This window comes from Lutjanus erythropterus, chromosome 11 (genome assembly GCF_056507025.1).
Source record: "Lutjanus erythropterus isolate fLutEry1 chromosome 11, fLutEry1.hap2, whole genome shotgun sequence".
NCBI classification, from domain to species: Eukaryota; Metazoa; Chordata; class Actinopteri; order Lutjaniformes; family Lutjanidae; genus Lutjanus; species Lutjanus erythropterus.
Genome location: NC_139327.1, coordinates 19,700,525 through 19,717,257, shown reverse-complemented (window position 1 = coordinate 19,717,257; position 16,733 = coordinate 19,700,525). Strand labels below are relative to the sequence as shown.

General features: G+C 38.7%; 1 protein-coding gene across 4 annotated transcripts in view; it reads right to left on the bottom strand.

Moving 5' to 3' along the window:
• Positions 1-16,733, bottom strand: part of LOC146318950 (neurexin-2-like) — a 206,038-nt gene that overhangs the window by 95,192 nt on the left and 94,113 nt on the right. For 3 of the 4 annotated variants that reach the window (XM_084731185.1, XM_084731182.1, XM_084731184.1), the window contains 4 exons: positions 15,577-15,780; positions 9,831-9,857; positions 2,341-2,460; positions 869-1,250 (listed from right to left, as the gene is read on the bottom strand). In XM_084731185.1, the coding sequence (XP_084587311.1) occupies positions 869-1,250; positions 2,341-2,460; positions 9,831-9,857; positions 15,577-15,780 (733 nt within the window). The remainder of the gene's footprint in view (positions 1-868; positions 1,251-2,340; positions 2,461-9,830; positions 9,858-15,576; positions 15,781-16,733) is intronic. The other variant, XM_084731183.1, reaches the window with a different exon arrangement.

Genomic DNA, 16,733 nt, shown 5'->3' with positions numbered 1-16,733 from the left:
TGATTTAATGCTGTCTATGATTTAATAAAGAAGTGGATGTAGCCACCATCATATCACCCATTCGTTTGTGGACTGTTCTGAAGCCCTGAGTTTGGCATTTTGGCCGTCACCATCTTGCTTTTTTGCAGTCAGAAGTAACCATATTTGGTCAAGAGGGTGGAGCTAGGGAGGACTGAGGGTAAGTTCTCAGCTTTACTTTACTGAATTAGACCTTTATTGACCTTTCCCTAAAGGGCTTTCCACACCAAGAACTGTAATTAATTAATAAAAAAAATCTAATTCTAAAATCATTCTAGCCCAAGTGGGTGGTAGTCCAGTAACTAGCTAGCTAATCTACATCTTACATAAGTTAGCTACTTAGCAAGCACTTTGATAACATTAGTGAACTTAACTTGATTATATGTGGCTTATACAGGAAAAGGAGAACTGACTGAGATACCGCTTGCTCAACTGTTATTGGAGTGTATGGCAAAAAGGGGTGGGGCTTACAAAATCGTGCTGTATTGAAGAAGACTTGATAACCAGCGATTGAGACCATAAAGTGAACTCAACTGAGATCAAAATGTTTACTGAGGTAATAAATTAAGTTAGAAGCAGGGTCATTTTCTCATAGACTTCGATGCACTCAGACTTCTTTTTTCAGGCAGTGAAGTCGGAGGATGTCAGACTGCTGGGATACAGAAAGAATGCAGGTTTGAAGCACTTCTGTGTTGGCTTAACTTTTCAGACCTGGAGGCTACATCCACTTCTTGTATACTGTCTATGAATATATTTCATGATTAGGTAACTAATCATATGGCTAAGTTTTGCAAGACAAATATATTTCCAGACTTGTATGTGGATTATAGCTCAGTCCTCCAGCACTTACCCTTTGACCAGCTCTACCACAATGAAGTCACTACCATCTCCAGAGTTGTACAGTATCAGGCCGTCTGGGCTCGTGGTTTTGAATTGGAAGAAAAGGTGCATGGAGGCGTAGGCCTGCAAGGTGGAAAAGGCCAAGTAGCTGGCTTGAGTTAGAAAAGTTACAGGATTGGCCACTATGTGCCTCATGCCGAACCGAGCGTTCAGCTCGCAGTAGGAGATGTCTCCGTTCTTGCACTGGTCCAGGTAGAGTATCCCGTTGACAGAGAGAGCTTGCAGATGGCCAATGAAGTTGGAAGGCATGACGGAGATGAAACGGCGCTCTGTCATAATCCCTGTCTCAATGTTATTGAACTCCAGGCGGGTGTGGGCACCGGTCATGTGACCTACGGAACAAAACATGCAGCTTAAACTGTGAATGCCCCAATATCTTTGCAAACACGACAGCATCCCCCTGATGGCCCATTAAATTGTTAGTCTGTCAGAAGAGTCAACCATGTCATTTCACAGTTTCCTGAATGATCAGCAACTGAAAAGACAGTGGACAGTGAAAATCTCTAGGTACATGGGGCCATATTTCAAGCTAAAACAACATATTTGATAACCCATTAGCTACAGATAGACAACGCTAAACATTAGCATTCAACTACATCCTAGCTACATTACTGTTTGATAGTGGTAGAGGATACAAAATAAAAGGTGCAAGTTAATTTTTTGTTGATAGTCTTTCCTATTGTTGATTGTTGCAACACAGACCTTTTCTCTTGTAACACTAGTCACCGGCGCACTGCTGCTAAATGTGCTGGAACTGCCATTAGCTAGTTAGCTTGGTTAGCAGACCTATCAGTCAGGGACACAGCTTCTGAGACCAACAAAAGTCAATTTGATGATCAGGAATACAGAGGCGATTTAACATTAGAGCAGCTCTGAAAAGGACTTAAACTCCAAGGACGATGAAGAGAGTGCGGGTTCAGGTGGAGACAGGAGGCATGTTTGTCACCTAGCAACTAAATTTCAGTGTATACATCATCCACTGTCTTACCAAAGTAGTTACAACATGAAACTGCTCACAACAAGGTCCATGGATTATCTTAAGTAACCGGGTCACGACATTTGGAAAGACTCACTAGTTTTGAATTTTTCAAATGTGTTTTTTTTGGTGCTTTGTGCATGACAAGCAGCATACCATTTTGTTTCATTATACGGGAAAGAAGGCAGACATCTCAACTCATCTCGACAAGCATCTCCAAAACTCTGCAGCTAACAACAAAAATCTAGATGGATAAACAGCTCTACAGGTCAGGGGAAAAACATGTATTTTTGATATTGGGATAAATTGTCAAATTGTCAAATTAAATTAGTACAATAAATTTCAACAACTACTCAATTATCGGCTTGAACTGACAATTACTAGTCAACAAGGAAAATCTTTAGTCAGGGGCATCCCTAGTCACAGCTCCTTCGTTCCTACTATACCTTCCACAGTCACATTGTCCACAGAGAGCTGCAAATTCTTCCCACGCCGCACCACCTTCACTGTGTGCCACTCATTGTCATTCAGCTTCTCGCCTACCAGGAGTATCTCTGGTCCCTTGCCTAAGAGGAAGAAAGCGTCAAGTGACAATCATACCATATCAGTTCAGTATACACTCTTTCCTCTCTCAACATGACAAGCACTCTCTCCTCAAGGCGCATACATTTATTCACTTACAGAATCACTCAGACACATACGACCAGCAACATTCACTTGCAACCAATAATTTGCACTCATTCAGTTGTAGGTTGAAGGAGGAATGAAACGAACGCTGAATGGCCGACACGTGTCAAATGATTATTGTGCTGAAATAGCAAGACGCATCTTTCCTCTTCATAGGGTAATTTAATTGATGTCTACTGGGGAAACATGGTAGGTATTATCTAGAGGCTTGGGTAAAACGTACAGCTGAGTTTCAGAATTTCTGCACTATCCTCTGCCTTTTTCACTGGTTTCAAAATAGGTCACAGTGCAGAAGCTTGCCACTGCAGCACCGTCATCCCGAATCAGTGCCTATGCAACAGGCCGACACGGCAGTTCAAAGGAGTTCTGACATCGCTTGGGAAACTAATTGGCCATGCCTAAGCTGACTGCGCCTTTAGGGGTTTGTCTGTCTAATTGAGCTCAGGGTGTAGGAGAATTACAGGGGACGTACAGAGGGCAATAAATGGAAAACATCAACTGGTTTCCGAACACTTCACTGTTTCATGCGTGGGGAAATAAAAATGCAACTGGAGACTTTGTCCGGGGCTGCATATCAAGAGCCTTTACAGCACACGGCGTGATACCCACCATCCACCTGCTGAATATCGACTGCGCACACCAGACGGATCAATCGCGTCGAACCCCTGCTCCCTCTATATTTGAAGGATTTACTTAGATAATGAAAAAACAAACCACTCGCTGGAATCTTGTCCAACACAAAAGCAGAAATGTTTACCTTGTAAATCTCTATCATGAAAACAGAGGCACAGACCAGATTTGCTTTAATAAAAGAGGAGATAGTGCTGGATAGTAGGGACTGTTCATCTTATCTGTGCTTCTCAGAGGTGAGCTTGCCTGCTATCTAATGTCAGCGCCTGAACCCAAACATCCTAATACCAAAAGAGGAAAACAGAGCGAAAATACTAGCACGGAAAGGGAGAAGGAAGTGTTGGCTTGTGCTTTATTGTATTTTTATTCTATATAATAACTGGGCATTATTTTGTTAGACACTTGAAAACACATTAAATTGGAACCCCAGCTATTTAATACATTAAAGTCTTCATAGGAAGGGTTGTCATAGGAAACTGGACTGGACAGATTCTTGAAGATGTTTCGTCTCTCATCCAAGAAGCTTCTTCAGAACTGAAGTTACCTGCGACAACCCTCGCTACGAACGCCATGACCTGCATGACTGAGAATCTTCACAGACATATTAAAGTCTGCTCACAAGTAAAGGGGAATACTAACTTTACGATATGTGTGAGAAAAGCATTAGTACATAATGAGATCTGATAAACTGTCTCAAGTGACATGACTTGAGTCGGCATCAGTTGGTAATGAAGACAACTAGAACTTTGAAAATAAAAGAAAACTGGAGGTGTGGAGTTAGTAAGAACTACTAAACCTCTGTATCTCACCCAAAACTCTGGTTGAGGCAAGTGGCTTGAGGCTACATTAGCCTACTAGCATGATGGGACTTTTGAGTATAGCACATTTTGTCTATTGTGAGTCCAGCCATGTTTTAGGAGCACAATGCTAACTGGAGTACTCTTCAAATTCAAGTGGAAAGAGTCTGTCTGTCTGTGTGTTTGTACTTCTGTTTTCTCGACAACCATTCATCTGACTGACTTCACCCTTGGTGGGTGGGCTGCTGAGGACCAAAGGATGTACAGAGTCTAATGTGAGCCTTTGAGATCTACTGACATAAGAATTAAATTGGTGTTTGGTGGGTTGAATCCTGCCCCTTAACAACCTCCCTTTGGTCCTTTGCACAAAATAAATTGAAAAGTTCAAAGTTTATGTTTCTTAGCAGGCTAATTAGACCATTCACTGATTATGTCTGTTTCTAAGCACAAAGACACTTATTATTAAACAAAATTATCTCCGACTGTTTAAGCAGAAGGAATTAAGGAGAGTCAAACTGAACCAAAAAAGATGTGTTTAGTAAAACAACAACCTACTTCTTAATCTATGACTATAACGGGGCATTATTTTCTGTACTTTTGTACATAAGGTTTCTTTTCCATCTGTGAAAACTAATTAAGTGGAAAAAAACATACAAAAAGGTGCATTGTTTTACACATTTAAATTCCTAACTTTTACAGGTCAGATATGGGAAATGTACACATATTGGCAATTTACCATCTTCAGATCTTCACAGCCTCTAAAGATGTAATTTAATAGGTGTGGTGTAGCGTATTGAGAAGGGACCCCTATTAACTGTCACACTGCTGAACGGCATGAATGAATTCAAACCTTTCAAACATTTTTCTTTTATTCTAAATGATCTATATCTTTGCAGTGATGTATATGTTTGCAGTATTTGAGAATTTACAGTATATTATTTTAGAGAAAATGTGTACATTGAGATATATATTGTATATCGTGGCATAGCCTCAAAATATCAAGATATTATAAGTCATATCAAGCAACACTAGGCAGGTGTACTGCTCAGGACCCAAAGAAGTGCAATGTCGAATGTGAAGTACTGTGGAAGAGTGGTTCTTGATAAAGCTGCAAACAGCAATACTAGAGGTCAAGCACGTTCTGAACAGGCAATCCACTAGTTAAATAAAAAAAGAACATTTAATATTATGTGTAAAACTACCAGTTTTATTTGTTGTAGTCAACTTTGATTTGAAAGTGGGGTCACAATGAATTTAGTCTCAGTAAATATAAATGAAGTACACACTGTAAAACTGTCTGTGTTTCATATCAGCAATGGTGATCTATCTCGAACACTGCAGTGGGTAGTAAAATGGTGGAGTATAATATGTATTCACACAGACATCTGACTGTAAACCCTTTGAAATGTGGGCTCCTTTCAAATAGCCTTCGCCTCACAAGCTCAGCTTCCAGGGGCTCCAGAGCGAGCTGCACATGTACAGGTTCTATTTTGTCCAGTTTGATCCTCAGTTAAAATTGAATTTGATTAATATTTTCAAACAAGGATGACTTCAAAGGCATGGCGCGGTTATACAGGTCAGCACTATGAGTGAGCTGAGACTTTGAACGCAGGATGTGCGTGTTAATCAAAGCATGTTATGGTAATTTTATAATTTTGTAGAACAAATGCCTCATTTCAAAAGTGTGTAGTGTACCATTATTCCCCAGATTCCAGGGAATTAATCAAGAGCATTGCAGCAACATTTGTTCTTACCCTCCCACTGGCAGCTTCCAAGCATCTGCTGCAGATGGGCTGTCTCTTTGATTCCTTCAGAAATAAGCTGCACTCGCAAGATCCCTCACCTGAGAAACCTGAATTCTTCATCCCGCAATCAAGCTGTAAGCTGACGCTTTAAGGCAGTCAAAACAAGGATGTTTAAAATTCATTATGGGTCTATGGCGACAAACTATAATTCTCCCCAATGATAGCACTCACTAAATGATGATCGGTTAAATCATTTAAGCAGATAATTCTGCAATATAAAATTTGGCTCCATTTTCATAAAATCCATTAACAAGCCATCCATCATCACATCTGTAGTATTAAGCTCTTCAGAGGTCACCGGTGTTGCATGCATACAGTATAATTGATCAGGAACACGATTAACTGTGCATACAGAGGAGTGCACACAGTGCAGCTTTTCTGTGGACAGTGCATGATGGTACAATGCCATCTGCTGGCAGAGAGGGCAACGTCCAGGGCAGATATCTGAGGAGATAAAACATATACCAAGGTTTTCCCTGCTTATCTAACTCACAGTTGGGCCATTTTTGTTTTATTCGTTGCCACTTAAATAAAATACACTGCAACAAAAATGTAAAGGGTTTTATTTTTTTATGCCGATAACTTTATGCTGACTTACCCATAGTGAACATTATGATTAAAACATTTTACTAAACTGGACTCACGTAGCACACCAACTTTGATTGTTAATGTGCAATTAATTTAATTTACAGAAATACAGAAAATAATTGGCATGTTAGAGGTGGAGTTTTTCAATAGCTAATGACCCAGTAACTCCAAATCAATACTGATCATTATTAGGCCTGCTGCACCGGAAAAATAAGACTGACCTCTTTTTATTACACATTACTGCTTTGTCTATTTTATATTGTTATTAAAATTAAGCATTTGTCACTGGTCACATTCAAAAGTTATTTTTCTTCATCATTCTTGACTTGTCTTTTATCAAAAAATAGAACCAGGGGGGTGAAATGGGCATAGAAAGATATGCACACTGATGTTTTTATGTTATTATGTGCCAAATAAACATCTGTCACAATATTTGTTTTTTTTATCCCTTCGTTTCATCTTGGTATAAAATTCAAAGCACGATGGACACTTTCAGCTGTCAAAGAATGGTTCTGTTACTTAAGGAGGAATATGTAGCTATTGTGCGAGCAAAACTGGAACAGCGGTCAAAATGGCGAGTTTATCTATGATTAAATGGAGTTGTGTCCCCCCTGTCCCCTTATCCACAGACTCTGCAGGACGCAGGAGCTCCACTGGAGTGAAGGATCCACGCAACATTGTAAACACTGTAAATAACAAACAACAACGAGTAGCGGCTGTGGCGTTGATGTCGTCGAAGCAAGTATTTCAACTGAACACGTTTACTTAATCTCTGATGACATGTCATTGTCATTTTATGATTTATTACAGTGACTACATTTGTTTCTCCTTTAAGTGCACTGTGTACTTTGTCACACGTTTTCCAGCCTTTGGCACTTTTGTCTCTAAACAACCAGAGAAAACCCTCTATACAACCTTTATTTTAATAATGTTCAATATATCGTCTTGGCTTTTTGCACAATAACTTCTCTGCATATTTTAGTTTCTATTGAGTGCAATGATTTTGTTTACAGAGACAGTACAGTACAGTACATGCACACCTCACTTCTGTCTAACCATCCACACACCCATGAATGCACACACACACACACGCTACTCACCTTGATCAGAGAAAAACAATGTAGTCCATTCAACATAATGAACTGTTGTTTAGGCGCAGACATGTGTCGTAAATCTGTTGTAGCAGTAAAAGTGACCCTTTTTGCTGTATAGTCATTAAATCAGCGTCTCCGATCAATAGATTAACACGAGATGAAATCACAGTGCAGACAGTGTGGGTTATTGATTTTTCCATTGCACTTGCTTAAATGTGAAAATATGTTTGAGAGCGCACACAGTTGTTGCAGTTGGTTTCCTTTATCTCAGGTGAGAATAAATACAATAGAACGACTAAATATTCAGGCCGCTCACAAATCATTGAGAAATTGAACATTAACAGTTTTATTTTAGAAGAATCCAGGAATTATTCATACATGAGGGGTGGAAACAAGCTTTCAGCCGGCACTCGATCATGGTGATAACTTTTATAAGCATTCATAAGCCTCCTCTGTATTGGATGATCTATATCAGAGAGCCGTTCACCTCTCTACCAGCAATAGCTTTTATCTATTTCTCACACTGCTGTAGTCTGAACCAAAACTTAAATTGCCTGTCTCTCACTATCAGGTGAGAGCGGCAATCTACATCATAAATTCCGACATTACCGTGCGGCACAACCTAAAGTAGCACTTCATTTCACAAGAGTATGGAATACCAGAATACCAATCCTGGTGATACAGAAGAAGATCTGCCTCTGGCATTCGTCTGCCTTTTAATCAAAGAAATTATGTTCCCTCATGTATTTGATTGATGCTCTTGTCTTTTATTTAGTTACTTTCCTTGTTGAAGGATTTAAGACACATTAAAGGGACAGTTCAGATTATTTGATGTAGGGTTGTATGAGGAACTTGTCAATATTCAGTGTATTACCAACGGTATATCCTGGTTTGGAGAAGCAGAGAGGGGCACCAGCATGGAGGATAAGCAATGAACTGCTGTGGACAGGGTCAGCAACAAAAGGTATTTTAGCCACTTAAAAAAAGGCCCACCTAAATCTAAGTCATCACTATATTTTCAATGTTTTTAAACAGCCTTTTCTGATTGAAACTTGCCATCAAATAAGCCAAGTTTTGCTCCATGGGCAAAATCAGTCATTTTACCTTGCAAAACATGGGAGTTGCTGGCCAACCACTGCCTTGATTTGTTAATTTATTTGGTTTTTGTGTTGTTTCTGTGTTTTATTTGTGTTTGGTTGGTTTGGAGTGAGCAATATTTGGCATGTATAACTGCAGTTTCCCATAATACAAGTCAATCTCACTGCAAGGTAAAGCAGCGAAAATACTGATATTGTTTTTTTAGGTGGACCTTTTTGTAAGTGGCTAAAATACATTTTGTTCAGTGCGTAGCTTCCATGGTGGTAACATGTCGGCTCGCATCTACAAGAGCTAAAACACTGACTATCGTTAAGTACCTCATACAACCCCACTTCAAATAACCTGAACTGTCCCTTTATTCCAGTTTATTCATTCTGCATTTTATGACACATCTGGTCCAGGATGCCTCCCACAATTAAAATCTTTGGTGAATTACAAACCAATTGTGTTGATGCATGATAAGTAGTTAGATTCAGACATTTTTGATATTCAAAGGATTTCTCAGGACAAACTGACATTTGATGATTTAATTTACTTATAAAGAATAAGTTGACCTAAATGTGCTCCCCTAAAATGGTAAGAATTGGCTGCAACAAGCTGTAATCTCGCTAAGATGTTTCAACATTTAAGCAAAAACAAGTCTTTTTGATTGCTGACAGTCTTGTCTCACACTCATCTATTGATCAGATACCGAGCTAAGATTTAAATTAATCTCAGCTCTGCCGCTGAAGTGTGATTACCCAGCAACAAAATCACGTTTTTCTCCTAACTGAGACTGAGCACTCCTTTTCTCAGTACAGATAATTGCTGATTGTACTTGAACTGTGCCCAATTATCAGAAAATTAGTCGCAGGCAAATGAATGACAGACTCACTGGCAGCACAACAGCAGACTACTGTATGTCAAATTTAGCTAAGTTTGATTACAATATTATTGCATTGCTATAATGAGGAAATGTGTCATTTAAATCGGCGCTAAAATGTGGATTTCATGTGTGTAGAGTAAAAAGATCCAATTATATTCAAGTGCACAGCACAGTGAAGTCTCATTCTTGTACTTTTCTTTGTAATGATGCTCGTGAGCAGGATAAAAGCGACAGCAAACAAGGGGAATTATGCCCCAAAATAAATGAATTATGTTGTGTTTCATCAGAGAATAGAGCAAGAGGCATATGATTATACCAACAGTGCATGTTCTCTAAATCATGGTACAGTAAATAATCATAGGAGACACTTACTGAGATTACAGTCTATCCTGATACAATCTGGTGAGAGAGAGAGTGAGATGGTGAGGTTAAAAGAAAAAAAGAACAGCACAAAAGAGGAGAATATTTCACATCCTTCAAGGTACATTCTGCAGACAGTTCAGTGCTTTTCAGAGCCCACCATCCGGGGACAGCCTCGAGAGTCTAAACCGCCACTTTCCTCCCTGCGGTGGTGTACATAATGTTAGAAAAAGGGGAACAGTGAGTGAAAGGAGAACCTCAGCATGTGTCTGGCACTGCTGGGAGTACAATAGACCAGATCAAAGTTGGGATCAATAAGAGTTTTATTGACCATAAAAATAGAGGTGCACCGGTTTTATTTTTAGCATCAGTATGGGCGCTGGCGTGGCTGCTTACATTCAGTGTCGGCAAATGAATTTGACTGTTTCCGATATCACAACTGATAGTTTTACTGCAAATGCTTCAGGGTTATACAGTAAACACACAATGTGAGGAAAAATGTGTGAAACAGATAAGAAAAGTGGAACCCGTGCCAGATTTGGTTGAAGATTAAACATGTGAAATAAATAAACTACCTTAAAGCTTATTACCTAAAGAAGCAAGATGAATTTACCGCAAAGAAGAGGTAACCATACCAACTACTGCAGAATTCACAAAACATTACTACAGCCCCAGTTCTAAAAAAGTTGGGACGTTGTGTGAAATGTAAATAAAAACAGAATGCAATGATATACTAAAACTTTTCAACACATATTCAATTAAATACAGTCCAAGGAAAAGATAATTTACTTTAATTAATTAACTTCATGGTGTTTTCTAAATATACACTAATTCTGAATTTCATCCCAGCAACACGTTCCAAAAAAGTTGGGATGGGTATGTTTACCACTTATAATTAATATAATAACTTAAAAATTACTATTGTCAAGGTCTTGAAAATTATTATTATTTTTTTTCATTCTTGCTTAATATACAACTTCAGGTGCTGAACAGTGTGGGATCTTTGCTGTATTTTGCACTTCATAATGCATACATTTTCAATAGGAGACAGGTCTGGACTGCAGGCAGGTCAGTCCAGCACCTGAACTGTTTTACTACAAAGCCACACTGTTATAACACGTCCAGAATGTGTCCCGGTATTGTCTTGCTGAAATAAACTGGGACGTCTCTGAAAAATCTGGATGGAAGCATATGTTGCTCCAAATGTGCTTTTCAGCATCAATGGAGTCTGCACAGATGTGACAGTTACCCATGGGCACTAATACATCCCCATATCATCACAGACGCTGGCCTTTGAAGTTCTGGATGGTCCTTTTCTGCATTAGCCCAGATGTCACAATGTCCATGAAAATAATCTGAAATGTAGACTTGTCAGACCACGGTACATTTTTTCCACTCTGGATCAGTCCATTTCAGATTAGTGAATTATTTCCAAAGTGTTCCCATGTAGTATCCTTTATACAGTTATGTGGGTTTTTAATGCAGTGCTGCTGATGCCTCTTATGTGCAGGGATTTCTCCGGATTCTCTGAATCTTTTAATAATATTATTAATATTATTGTAGATGCCGAAATCCCTGAACTCATTGCAGTTTTGTGTTGAGAAACGTTCTTAAACTGTCGGACAATTTGTCTGCACAGTTTTTCATAAAGTGCTGACATTCTGTTTTATTTATGTTTTACACGTTGTAGTTTTCTGTCAGATAAATCAGTTTTCTGCCTATATTGTATGTTGTATTCCTCATAAGTGGATTTTACAATATATTGTTTATTATTATCTGCATGCATTATAGACAGTGTTGTGCATAAATATGTCTAAAGAGTGCCGTTCATTGAACATGCTCATGTTCTTAGTGAATGGTGAACTGAGCAAATCAGTTTACAACTACTGAATGTGATGCTCACGTCATCAACTGCTTTAAAAAAAGTGTGATTCAGACTCACAGCAGAGAGAGAGTGTGCAAAATAAATATGGACAGAAATGTAGGCATGATGAAGCCTAAAAACTCTCTTTGATCATGCAGTGTACGAGCTGCAGACTGGAGTCTCTGTTACAATGAGAAACAAACAGATAGACCCACTTGTCTCCTCTGTCTCGTCTCCTTCTTACCTCCGTGCAGTTCTTGTGCATTATGGTGTGTTCAATACGAAAGAAAGTAGGAATTTCCGAGTTGCCAGTTGGAAATTTCAACAGTATGTTGTTATGTTCAGGTATGCTGTCTGTTGTAGTGCAAAACTGTTGTAAATTTGAACTGGATGATGTGACGTGAAAACACTGTATAGATACAAGTTATCCTGGCCATTCAGATTACCTGAATATTGCACACCATTTAGTTTGACATGACATTATATAGACTCCAGTGCCCCTGTAAGAAGGAGGTTGTATTTAACATTAAAAAAAAAAAAATTAAACAGAAACAGAAGAAATGAACTAGTCCAAAATTCAAGTTTGAAAGTGAACTAGTTCATTTTAATCTCTGTGAACTGAACTGTGAGTTAGTGCCTGTGTGTTAACTTTCATACTGTTCATAAGTGCTGCACACATTAATGTGATTGCCTCATTTCTCTGAACACTACTGAGAATGTTATGAAAGCTGAATTTAATCATTTCTGAGGTATCAAACTTGGTCTTCTGATTAGTTATTATTGTACCAGTGCACCTCTACACAAGAGCCCAAAAATTTGATCCGTCTTCTCTCTTAAACTCAAACTACTGGCCACACGGTAATACATTATCAAGTCAAAAACAGAGGAAAAGGGCGATTTGCACAACCTGCAGCCACAGTGAGCCTTACACCACAGGAAAAATGACAACAGCACATATGTGATGCTCTGCTAACATTTTCTCATGTCCACCACAGCTAAAACCTTATAAATCCATCTGCAATATTCACATTTTTAGGCTTCACCCACTCATCATTTGCATGGTCAGAATAACAAAAACCAATTTGTCCAACTGCACATGAATACATTGGTGTAAGTCGTGTGGCTGAGGTGTGCTCTCAAGCTGTCAACCATCACAGAGCAGTGGATACAGACAGCCAGAGACCAGAGTGACTTTCTGCTGCAGGTGTGTGTGTGTGTGTGTGTGTGTGTGTGTGTGTGTGTGTGTGTGTGTGTGTGTGTGTGTGTGTGTCCATCACTGGCACCCAGTGTTCAGTGAAGCGACTCTAAACCGGACAGGCCAGTAAATGTGGGGGGAGGGAACTACAACGGTCACATCTACAGTGTGAGCGGTCTAAGTGGTAATATCTCAGGGTAATGACTGATCTGGTCTCTGACTGCCTTCTCCTTGAACTGCAGACAAGCCATTGAAGGGCTGAAAGAACCGAGACGGTCAGATGGGACCTGACCACTGGATGAACTGAGAGAGAGACAGAGAGACAGATCGACAGATAGACAGGGAGAAAGAGGATAGAAGATACACACCTGCAGTTGCTTAAAAATGTATTAAATGCCTTGTGTTTTTTTGTGAATGACTTTTAAAGACGTTTTTAAGTATGTTTTATTTGTTTCCCTCAATTGTTCAGTTATACACTATATCTTATGTTTTATTCATGGAAAATAAGGTGATAATTCTCTAACGGGTATATGAAAATACACATTTGGGGTGGTCTGGTAGCCAAACAGTTAAGGTGTGGGTCTGCAACTAACAATTATTTTAATACTAATAAATACGTCAGTCATTTTCTTGATTAATGGATTAGTTGTTCGGTTCACAAAATTATGAAAAAATGTTGATCACTGTTGCCCAAAGCCAAGGGTAACATCCTCAAATGTCTTGTTTTGTCCACAACCCAGAGATATTCAGTTTACTGTCACACACTGTAAAAACAAAAAAGTTGAGAAAACTTCAAACTTCAAAACTTCATTAGATTTTTAAGCCCAACTCAAACTCTCAAGTTTTGAAAAAGTACTACTTCTTTTTGTTGAGATAATTTACTTTTCTTCTTTAGATAAGCTTGAATCTTTGAATTTTAGAAAACCAAAAAAGTTTAATCTAAAAAAATGTTGCGCAAACTCATTAAAGTGAAGTCAGTAGTCAGTAGTTAATTTAATAGTTGACAACGACTTGATTAATCGACTAATCGTTGCAGCTCCATTAAGGTGCACAGGAGATAACAACGGTTGTTAACAATTTTGTGTCACATTTTACAGACTGAAGCTAAAAGTTAGCTCTCTGGGTGTGCCAGTGGTCTGGTGATTAAGACATATAGGCTACATAATGTTCATAATGAATGCTGGATGACTTAAAGCAAAGGTTTTGAGAAATATTCTTATTCTCTTTTTGGTAGTGAGTAAGACGAGAAGATCATTACCACTGCCATAGCTGCCTTGTAAATGTGAAGGTACAATCAGCAGATGGCTAGCAAAAACTACTAAATACAGCAATTTGCTGTTTTACAGGGAAATACGCATCAGAATACAAATAAGGTATAAAACGAGCTTTAGAGGTGGTGGTAATTAGAAACTGCACAGACATGTCATTATTTGTAAATGCATCTGTTCAACCAACAAAATTATCTGACTCTGTATTGACCAGAGGTGGGAGTTCTTTAAACTGGAAGTTGCATTAAACTGGGCAAATGTTTTATTTTCTAACCTAATATTTATTGGCAATGATACTGTTGTGCTTCAAAAGCATTAAAATAATTTAATACCAGCATATAATTAATTATGAAAGATATTTCCATATCCACATTCTTTACTTTTCATCTCTTTTTCATCTATTTTTAACTAAACTAAGTTTTATGGTGTGTCTAAAGCCCATCACCACTTCCCTTTTAACTGGGGAATATTGAAATATAAGTGTATAAAAATAATGTTGAAAAGAATACTCTTGATTGCAGATCTGACCTTTTTTAACTATGCAGAGGTAATCATGGAGCTGACTTTTTCTGAATAATGACAAACAACTTTGGATAGAGGAACTATCTGTTTTCATCAAATCATTTGTGTTTTCCCAAATAACATATTCAGATTTGGGTGGTTTTTGTTATCATCTGAAGGAATCGGGCTAGCTGTTTCCCCGAGTCTCACTGTAGCTTTAGATCTCATGTTGTCAACTTTTAGACTCTAAAGGAACCGTTTTCCAAAATCCAACTGATATGATGAATGAAACCATTAATTAATTGGTTTCGTGTCTGGTGACTAACATGGATCCTTGAGCGGGTGGTTGAGGGTCTCTGCAAATATTATAACTTTTATCACAATTTTTGGAAGTTGGAAATAACAAGGGTAGAAATAGATTTGGTCATTTTTGATTGATCGTAATTTTATAATGATGCTAGTATGATCATTGATTGACTATTCAAACCTAAAATAATACAATTCCCAGACAAATCATCTCAAATTGGAGGTCTGTGGTCTAATGTGAATCATATATTGTGGAGCTCTGTCACATGAGAATTATATGGACAGTGTTGAAATGATGCCCCTTAATTACATCTTAAACTTTAAGTCTGTACTTCATTATGTTATCATTTTGATTTGATATCGACCATTCATAGTTAAATTCTCTAATTTCCAGTTAAATAGAACTGAACCGGATAAATCTGACACAACCACCACAGGTCTCTGGAATTATTATTATTATAATTATTATAATTATTTTAATTTTTAAGCAGCTGCAGTTGTTGTGAATGAAGATGGGTATGGGACAGCCTGAGACAAAACTAATATCATGAGAGCTGTAGCTAGGTGACACGTCCTCAAAGGTCAACTGGCATTATCTGCTCGCATTTGCCGCAGCGGCATTACCCAGGTTCACAGTGAGCTTCACTCTGCCTCCGTCCAGCTCCAGACGCAGGGTGTCCGCTGACTGCTGAGAGGTGGTGGCCATCAGCAGCCCAAAGGCCCTCTGGGACATGAAGCGCAGGGACACGTCCTCAGCCTCCGTGTGTATTGTCCTCGGCAGCACCACTTTCAGATACATGCTGCCATCGTAGCTCACCATGGTGGCCTCTAAAGGTTTCAGGGAGAGAGAGGGGGTTAGCAGACAGTGAACCCCAGAGGGAATCACAATACTAAATTAAAAACACAAAGTGGCATTTATGGAATGAAACCTGAATTCTATTCAAGCTTATCTCAGGTGCTGCATGATATAATTTTAGATTGCAGTTTTCATCAGTCACAGCAGATGGCAGAAAAAGCCTGGAGCATACGCAGACAGCAGTGAGATTGCAGCAGCAATCAAATTTCTGAAGGATTTATACCCATCATAGTGCAATACAAGGGGGATTTTCATATATCCTCATACTATTAGCTGCCAATGGATCTGCGTGATTTGGCCTCTCTGAGAAAACCATCTGCATGGGAAATGCAGAGTGATTCAGAACGAATCACTCTGCAGCACCGCATTTCTAATCAAACACTCACAGCACGGCCAATGTCATGATAGTGACAATTCATTAATGAATCATCATACTGTAAAAAGAAAAATACTGTAATTTATGGATCGAGTTGAAATCAACTGAATTTTCTTTTGTCCCTTCATTGTCACCTGGACTGCTTTGTGGACACAGAGGGTCATTTAGAGTTGAACGCACAGCTCTCATTATACATGTAGATGTAGATATGTAGATGATCATGCTGCAAATGCAAATTAACTTTAACAATGGAATATACTCAACAGAAATATAAACACAAAACTTAAGCTTTTGCTCCCATTTGAGTCATCAACTGAAGTGAAATAATTTAAGACTTCATTATGTACAGAAAAGGTTTATTTCTCTCAAATGTTGTTCACAAATTTGTTCAACTCAGTGTTAGTGAGCACTTCTCCCTTGCCAAGATAATCCATCCACCTGACAGGTGTGTCATATGGAGATGCTGATTAAACAGCATGATTATTGCACAGGTGCGTCTTGGACTGGTCACACTAAAAGGCCACTCTAAAATGTGCAGACTTATTTTGA